Source organism: Salmo salar, chromosome ssa17, assembly GCF_905237065.1.
Source record: "Salmo salar chromosome ssa17, Ssal_v3.1, whole genome shotgun sequence".
NCBI lineage: Eukaryota > Metazoa > Chordata > Actinopteri > Salmoniformes > Salmonidae > Salmo > Salmo salar.
Genome location: NC_059458.1, coordinates 26448726 through 26458197, shown reverse-complemented (window position 1 = coordinate 26458197; position 9472 = coordinate 26448726). Strand labels below are relative to the sequence as shown.

Sequence of the window (9472 nt, the reverse complement as noted above, 5' to 3'; positions counted from 1 at the left end):
TGCAAACCCTCAGTTTCATCTGGTGGCTTGTCTCAGATGATATGCAGGTAAAGAAGCCGGCTAGGGAAGTCTTGGGCTGGGGTGGTTACACGTCGTCTGGGGCGCTGGAGGTGGCTTATGTTAGAGAAATTAGCATTAAATTCTTTGGCAACGGCTTTGGTGGACATTCCTACAGTCAGCATGTCAATTGCAAGCTCTTGCATTGTGTGACAAAACTGCACATTTATGAATTAAAAATGAATGATTTAATAGCCTTGTTATTGTCCCCAGCACAAGGTGCATCTGTGTAATGATCATGCTGTTTAGTCTGCGTCTTCATATGGCACACATGTCAGGTGGATGGATTAGCTTGGCGAAAGGTAAACTGTCACTGACGGGATATAAACATGTGTGCATGAAATCTGAGAGCTTTTTGTGAGTATGGAACATTAATGGTAACTTTGATTTCATGGGACCAACACTACATGTTACATTTATATTTTCAGTAATACTAGTGAACAAGGGAAGTTGCATATAACAAAATGCAACTATGGCTGCTAGGTTTCCAAGACCATTAAACTTAAATGACAGGACAATAACATGAATCATGATCTGTGGTTGAAAATAATTCTACATTTCAGCCTAGACATTCTACCGCGAGTAAAAATGAGCTTCCACCACATTGTTTTCACCTGTCAAGGCTTTTCCAGTGGAGGGGACTAGAGGACAGATTTTTAAGCAACCAAACAAATGTAAATCTTGCTTGTTCTAACTACTATTATGTACTTTACCTTATACTAAATGGCCAATCTGTAATTGCTACTTTAATTTCTGAATTTAAGAATTAATGGGTGTATATATAATTCAAAAGACTAACTTATTGCACTATGAGTTTAGGTCAACTGCCGTACCCCATCAGAACCCCAAATATAAGCTTGTTTTACTCCATTGTTTTTAAATGTGTAATTGTGAAGTAACACTGTATACTATAACCTCAAAACATGGCTAAAACTATCATGTTGATATCATGGATGGATGGTCAGTCGTTCCATGCCTTCATAGCTCCGTCTATGAATGTGAGAGTGGTCACCTTTCTCCAGCCCCATCCCTCAGCTGTTTACCAAATATGTGGTGAGTTTCTGCTTTGTCGTTTGAACTATAGTGACTTTCTAATAAAATAGCCGACCCTTATCGGTCATCACTAGATACCACAAACACAAAGTCATCAACCCCGCCTATTTCTGCAATTTATCTTTTTAAATTGTTGTTTTAAATATAATATTTACACTAATCTTAACCACACAGCTAATCTTATGCCAAACCTTAAATTAAGACCAAAAGGCACGTTTTATTTTTCAATAATTTTTACGATAGAGCCCATTTTGACTTTCTGGCTGTGGTAACTAGTGGAAACTCTTATCTCGTGCTGTTTAGTTTCACTTTCTTTTAGTTTAGCGATTGGGACAGATCACTTCAAACCACAACTGCAATACAGTCAACAGAAAATAATCCCACGTTTGCAGGGTAAATCTACTTATCTCATTTCCTTTCATTGACAATTCATGTTCAATATGAACACCATAACTATCATTTACAGTTGGGTGGGTGTCATGAAAGGTTTTGTGATCATTTAATATTCTATGTCTACAACAGGAATAAAACAGTGCACATGGTTAAGTGGAAACTGATAGTGCAGAATTTAATGGTATGTTTTTTAGATGAGTAATTCTATGAATGTAGAATAGAACATCTAGTTAATGATTGAATAGCCTTGTTATTGTCCCCAGCACAAGGTGCATCTGTGTAATGATCATGCTGTTTAGTCTGTAAGTACATTTACAATAACACATTACTTTCACTTTCTAATTCCAAGAAATCACGTGGTCCAGTGGAAGGACTGAGGTGGTTAAGTACTCTAGAGCTGGATATTGTGAAAGATTAGAGCAAAATAGTTACTGTTTAGAATGTGGAATTGCCTCACACTGCTGTACACAGTTTGTACTGTAGAGAAAGACATTTTATCTTCATGGTTTGCACACTGGTTGTAGTTTTCCTGTCCTGAATTTATCTATCTAGACTAATAAACCCCTTTGTCTGTTCATTCACTTTCTATAGATCCATGTTGGAACACAGAGGTCATTTTCAACAGGGCTCTTTCGTGTAATTTCACATTTTGATTAAGGGGTGCACTATGAATGCTGGTTGAACTATGAAGCAAATATCCATTGTGCCAATTAACAAAATAATTTATACTTTAATCAATGACCATTTTGACCATCCTCTTTCATGTCTGTTTAAAATCAGTGACACAGAATATGAAGTACTACACAGTTGAGACTGGCAATACTTTGGATTCTCATATTCAGTTTATGAGTCAACTCAACAAGACCACAAGATGTTTTACGGAAGTCGAGTTGCCAGTGGAGAGTGATGTCATCCTGGCTTTCTGTCCCATCGTCTCCCGCGCCGGGACTGATATTGAAGCAGCACTGCAACAGATTCCAAGTACAGTAACTCATCCCAAATATGACTTCCCAAGCAATGTTATTTCCTTCCATACCAGATATTCTCTTTCCACACCAGATTTACTCAATGTGCCAACAGCATAAATTACATTTCTAAATAGTTTATTTGAGAGGGTTATTGGTTTATTTTTGACATATTCCCTCATTTGGTAAAGCTGATAAAGATGTCATTCTGGTAGTGCTGCATCACAACTTCAACCCAGACTCCACTGTACCTGACAGCAGCAGACTAGTGACCAGAAGTGATGTAATACTCACAGTGGACTGTCTGTTCCATGAGAGCCAGAGAGGACTACTGGACTGTCCTCGCAATGATGCAGGGTTCTGAAGAGGATGAATTTGCTGCCAAAGGTTAACCTTTTACCCTAATCTTAACCACACTGCTAACCTTATACCTAACCTTAAATTAAGACCAAAAAACAAATTTTAGATTTGATACATTTTACAGTATAGCAAATGTAGACTTTGTGGCTGTGGAGACCCTTGTATATGTTATGCTGTTTAGTTTCACTTTGTCTTAGTTTAGCCATTGGTAAATGGAAAGGGATCAGTTGTACAACTGAATGCATTCAACTGAAATGTGTCTTGCACATTTAACCCAACCCCTCTGAAACAGAGAGGTGCAGGGGGCCCAACGCTCCTAACCTCCAGGCCACCTGCCACCCCCCAGAACAGATCACATCAAACCACAACTGCAATACAGTCAACAGAAAATTGCTTTCACTTTCTAATTCCAATAAATCATGTTGTCCAGTGGAAGGAGTGAGGTGGTAAAGTACTCTAGAGCTGGATATTGTGAAAGATTAGAGCAAAAAAGTACATGTTTAGAATGTGAAATAGCCTCACACTGCTGTACGCAGTTTGTACTGTAGAGAAAGACATTTTATGTTCATGGTTTGTACACTGGTTGTAGTTTTCCTGTCCTGAATTTATCTATCTAGACTAATAAACCCCTTTGTCTGTTCATTTACTTTCTATAGATCCATGTTGGAACACATAAGTAATTTTCAACAGGGTTCTTTTGTATAATTTCCTATTCAGATTAAGGGGTGCACTATAAAGTAAATGGTGAAACCTACAATACTATTATAGCTGACTGAACTATGAACCATATATCCATTGTGCCTATTAAAAAGAACATGAATAATTTTATCAATTACCTTTTCTACCTTCCTCTTTCTTGTCTGTTTAAAATCAGTGGCACCCGAGATGAAATACTACACAGTTGAGACTGGCAATACTTTGGATTCTCATATTCAGTTTATGAGTCAACTCAACAAGACCACAACATGTTTTATGGAAGTGGAGTCGCCAGTGGAGAGGAATATCATCATGGCTTTCTGTCCCATCGTCTCCTGCGCCGGGACTGATATTGAAGCAGCACTGCAACAGATTCCAAGTACAGTCATTTATCCCCATGGTTGAGGAGTAACAGATTACATACAAAAAAACTGTAACTGTAGTCCGTTACGTTACCAGCAAAAATATTGTAATCAGATTACAGATACTTTTGAAAAACTAGATGAGTTCGGGTAATTACTGAGTTTGGGTAATCCAAAAGTTACGTTACTGATTACAATTCTGGACAGGTAACTAGTAACTGAAACAGATTACATTTACGAAGTAACCTACCCAACCCTGTTCATCCCAAATATGACTTCTCAAGCAATGTTATTTCCTTCTATACCAGATATTCTTTTTCTACATCAGTTGTATTCAAAATGTACAAACAGCCTAAATTACGTTACTAAATTGTTTGAGAGGCTTATTGGTTAATTTTGCCATATTCCCTTATTCTCTTGACAGTTGGTAAAGATGCCCTTCTGGTAGTGCTGCATCACACCTTCAACCCAGACTCCACTGTACCTGACAGCAGCAGACTAGTGACCAGAAGTGATGTAATACTCACAGTGGACTGTCTGTTCTATGAGAGCCAGGGAGGACTACTGGACTGTCCTCGCAGTGATGCAGCAGTCAGCAGGGTTCTGAAGAGGCTGAACATACAGCCAAAGGTAGCTAACCCTAATTCAAGGTTCAACTTTTATCCTAATCTTAACCACACTGCTAACCTTATGCCTAACCTTAAATTAAGACCCCCAAAAATATTTTAGATTTGATACATTTTTACGGTATAGCAAATTTTGACTTTGTAGCTGTGGAGACCCTTGTTTATCTTATGCTGTTTAGTTTCACTTTGTCTTAGTTTAGCCATTGGTAAATGGAAAGGGGTCAGTTGTACAACTGAATGCATTCAACTGAAATGTGTCTTGCACATTTAACCCAACCCCTCTGAAACAGAGAGGTGCAGGGGGCCCAACGCTCCTAACCTCCAGGCCACCTGCCGCCCCCCGGAACAGATCACATCAAACCACAACTGCAATACAGTCGGCAGAAAATAATCCCATAGCTGCAGGGTAAGTCTACTTTTGTGATCATTTAATATTCTATGTCTACAACAGGAATAAAACAGTACACATGGTTAAGTGGAAACTGGTAGTGCAGAATTTAATGGAATGTTTTTTAGATTACAGTAATTCTATGAATGTAGAATAAGAACAGAGGCAGTAAGAACATTTACAATAACACATTGCTTTCACTTTCTAATTCCAAGAAATCACTTGGTCCAGTAGAAGGAGTGAGGTGGTAAAGTACTCTAGAGCTGGATATTGTGAAAGATTAGAGCAAAAAAGTACATGTTTAGAATGTGGAATTGCCTCACACTGCTGTACGCAGTTTGCATGGTAGAGAAAGATAGTTTATCTTCATGGTTTGCACACTGGTTGTAGTTTGCTTATCCTGAATTGATCTATCTAGACTAATAAACCCCTTTGTCTGTTCATTTACTTTCTATAGATCCATGTTGGAACACATAAGTAATTTTCAACAGGGTTCTTTTGTATAATTTCCTATTCAGATTAAGGGGTGCACTATAAAGTAAATGGTGAAACCTACAATACTATTATAGCTGACTGAAGTATGAACCAAATATACATTGTGCCAGTTAACAAAAACATGAATACTTTAATCAATTACCTTTTTGACCTTCCTCTTTCTTGTCTGTTTAAAATCAGTGGCACGCAAGTTGAAGCAGTACACAGTTGAGACTGGCAATACTTTGGATTCAAATTTTCAGTTTATGAGACAATTCAACAACACCACAACATGTTTTATGGAAGTCGAGTCGCCAGTGGAGAGGAATATCATCATGGCTTTCTGTCCCATCGTCTCCTGCGCCGGGACTGATATCGAAGCAGCACTGCAACAGATTCCAAGTACAGTCATTTATCCCCATGGTTGAGGAGTAACAGATTACATACAAAAAAACTAACTGTAGTCCGTTACGTTACCAGCAAAAATATTGTAATCAGATTACAGATACTTTTGAAAAACTAGATGATTACTTCGAGGATTACTTTTAAATTCAGAAAGGATGTTTGCGAAAACAATTCTTTGACACTTCTCTGTTTTCTCAATGACATTCAAATCAGCATTGAAAAAAAGTGCACATTTAAATTTGTTCAACGCGAGCGAGTCTGACCATAAATCAGAGACCACTATGATGACACATCAAATCAAATCAAATGTATTTATATAGCCCTTCGTACATCAGCTGATATCTCAAAGTGCTGTACAGAAACCCAGCCTAAAACCACAAACAGCAAGCAATGCATGTGAAAGAAGCACGGTGGCTAGGAAAAACTCCCTAGGAAAAACTCCCTAGAAAGGCCAAAAACCTAGGAAGAAACCTAGAGAGGAACCAGGCTATGAGGGGTGGCCAGTCCTCTTCTGGCTGTGCCGGGTGGATATTATAACAGAACATGGTCAAGATGTTAAAATGTTCATAAATGACCAGCATGGTCAAATAATAATAATCATAGTAGTTGTCGAGGGTGCAACAAGCACATCCGGTGAACAGGTCAGGGTTCCATAGCCGCAGGCAGAACAGTTGAAACTGGAGCAGCAGCACGGCCAGGTGGACTGGGGACAGCAAGGAGTCATCATGCCAGGTAGTCCTGAGGCATGGTCCTAGGGCTCAGGTCCTCCGAGAGAAAGAGAGAATTAGAGAGAGCATATTTAAATTCACACAGGACACCGGATAAGACAAGAGAAATACTCCAGATGTAACAGACTGACCCTACATCAAATGTGTTTGATGGATTACGGGAAAAGAGGAGGAATAGGCTTTTGTAGGTTACAGTCCAAGCTATGTCTTCCAATGGTGCGACTGCTGTCGGCATCCAAAGATGATCCAATTTGTGAGTAGGCAAAATGGAGACTGCATCTGTTTCCCTGTTGTCTCAGGTGCCAGATTTATTATGGACGGAGCGTGACATCTACTGGGGACTTAGACCGTGCCAACCCAGTTAATATATATTGATCCCTCCAACGCATTACATATGAATCTTAAAATAATAGACATTTAAGAAATATTGAAGCAAAAAGTTAATATCCAGCAGAGATTGGTAATAAAAATATAGAGTAACTTTTTGAAGGTATACTAAAATGAAAACAATGCCTTCCAATATGGAGAAAGTTAGCATGTTTGTTTTGTTTTAAACCTTGCAATGGGGGGAAAGCAAAATGTGGTTTGAGAGTTGTCTGTGTGTTTAAGCAGTAGTGATTGAGGTATTCCTATTAGCAAGGAAGTTTATGGAGTCTAGTGAAAGTAACAAAGAATGGTATTTGGCTTTCAGATAGCAATCCAATAATGTAATATCTTAGTAATTTGAAGGAGTAAGACAGAGGGCATTGGGACTGATATTAAATTAGAGGCTGCTCACTCTTCAAGGCTTGGTCCACTGCTCTTGTGTTTAAGTCAGCTGTTGTTTGGATTAGAGATAACCTTCCTGTGGAACAATAGATAGCCGCCAGTACACACTGAACTCAAAAAAGCTGTGAGACACAGTGAGAAAATTAGGGACAGTTTGTACAGAATTGTATGTCAATGCAACAGGTCAAAAAGATTCCGATTACAAGAGAGTTGTTTACTTTAGAAGGTGCCCAATTCAGCTTTACATCTTCATCATCTGATGTTTCTGAAGTATAAATGTGTCTGAAATATAATTCTGTATACGCATGGGTTTATTAAGACTTCCTGCCCAAGATGCAGTAAACCCGATTAATGATTAAGAATTTTTGGGACTGATTAAAATGGAAACTAAGTACATGTTTATTTTCTTTCTTCCAGGACTGATGGAATGTCCACTACCAAGTTTTTTTTTCATGTTTATCAATGATTCTGTATCTCTCCCTTTGAAAGGCTTCCTGAGGCAGGTGCCTTGGGAGAGCAGTTGAAAGTGCCCTGATCCAGCTGCTAAGGGACCTCCCAAATTAAGCAAGGCCATTTTGTTTGTGTTTACCCTACAATTTTTGCCACTCACATGCCAGCACCCACACACAACCCACCTATTAATTAATATTTGTTAGTGGTTAATACTCTGTTTGATTTAGAAGTGTGGGGTCTTTTTTACGTGAGTTTTTCACGGGTTAGAAAGGATGCTGTACACAAATTAAAGTTTCTATTGTCAGAGTTTTGTTTGCACACATGTAAATTCTCTTGATTAGAAGACATGTACTGAAAAACCCAATGTAAATCTGATGCACAAAATGTTACAAATGTTTGAAATTTAAATTATATCTGAGGTCCAGGAAAACAAACACTCACTTAATAGGGCTGACTGACCTCTGACCTCTGTTCTGACTTCCTGGTGAGGCCTGATCACCCTTACTAGGAAGACAGGAGACATTTAAAAAAATTTTTTATGGGCTATTTAAAAACAAATAATTAAGAAGAAGTTTATAGAGCGAGAGCTGTCTCTAGTCTATTTTACCATTACCTTATGGGATACAATTATTTCCTTATGGAATTATCAAGAGATAATTCGATTTCAATTGTAATTTTTTAATTTTTTTTTAATTTAAGGCATTGTTGTTGTTTTTTTCGGATGCATAAATCACGATGTGAGTCATGTGTCTAAAGGGGGAATTACCAGTCCCCTGTGGCCCTTTGGTAAATATGCTAATTGTTTTCTTCAAATGCCTGCCAGTAAAAAGACAATTTATGTTGGCAATGGATGACAGTTACTCTAAGTGAATTTAAGTTTTCCCCACCTCCAGTGATATATGTGAATTGCTGATGTTTTCTTTTTTTTTTGTCTTGCATCAATAACAAATCTCACCAGATTGGGTCTGCTGGATGGTCAGGATTTCTCCCTAAGGATTAGCCTTCTAAGTTGTTGTGGTAAGAAATATGGAAACAATGGTTAACATTAAGAGATTTATTCACCTCTGAATCTACAGATGCGTTGTGTGTGTGTGTGTGTGTGTGTGTGTGTGTGTGTGTGCATTTTTGATACTCACTCCCATTAATAAAGTATAACTGTCAAGCCCTGACCTTAAGAGAGCCTTTTTATTCTCTATTTTGGTTAGGTCAGGGTGTGACTAGGGTGGGTACTCTAGTTTTTGTATTTCTATGTTGGCCTGGAATGGTTCCCAATCAGAGACAGCTGTCTATGATTGGGCATCATATTTAGGCAGCCTTTTCCCACCTGTTTGTTGTGGGATCTTGTCTATGTATAGTTGCCTGCGAGCACTATATTGGCTTCACGTTTCGTTTTGCTCTTTATTGTTTTCTGTGCGTTTCACTCGAATAAAGATGATGAAACCATTCCACGCTGCACCTTTTTCCGATCATAACAACAACGTTTGTGACAATAACGTTTATTATGATTATAGTATTACCATACTATGTGGGTTGTACAACCCAGAATGAAGGGTTTGAAATGATGAAGTGTCTGGTTTTTTTCTGTGTTGATTTCCCTTACTTTAATAGAATATAGAATATTTTGATATAGAAGCTAAATGCTTACATTTAAAATGTAATGATTATTATCACACATAGTGGTAAGAGGATGGAATGTAATGGGAATTTTAATGTTTGTGGTTTTCTTTTAACTCATTTCTGTCTT

At 38.1% G+C, this 9472-nt stretch overlaps 1 protein-coding gene across 5 annotated transcripts; it reads left to right on the top strand.

The window, feature by feature from the left end:
- The first annotated feature begins 2240 nt into the window (after positions 1–2240).
- Positions 2241–6319, top strand: LOC106575704 (uncharacterized). 5 transcript variants are annotated; one of them, XM_045699239.1, is made up of 6 exons: positions 2285–2484; positions 2684–2855; positions 3703–3903; positions 4311–4516; positions 4803–4918; positions 5576–6314. In XM_045699239.1, the coding sequence occupies exons 2-6, from the start codon at positions 2780–2782 to the stop codon at positions 5604–5606; spliced, it is 630 nt and encodes a 209-aa protein (XP_045555195.1). In that variant the 5' UTR covers positions 2285–2484; positions 2684–2779; the 3' UTR covers positions 5607–6314. The 5 variants fall into 5 exon arrangements, with proteins under 5 accessions (XP_045555198.1, XP_045555195.1, XP_045555197.1 ...); XM_045699241.1 differs by having other exon boundaries at positions 2287–2484; positions 2727–2855; XM_014152354.2 differs by having other exon boundaries at positions 2289–2484; positions 2660–2855.
- The last annotated feature ends 3153 nt before the right edge of the window (positions 6320–9472 follow it).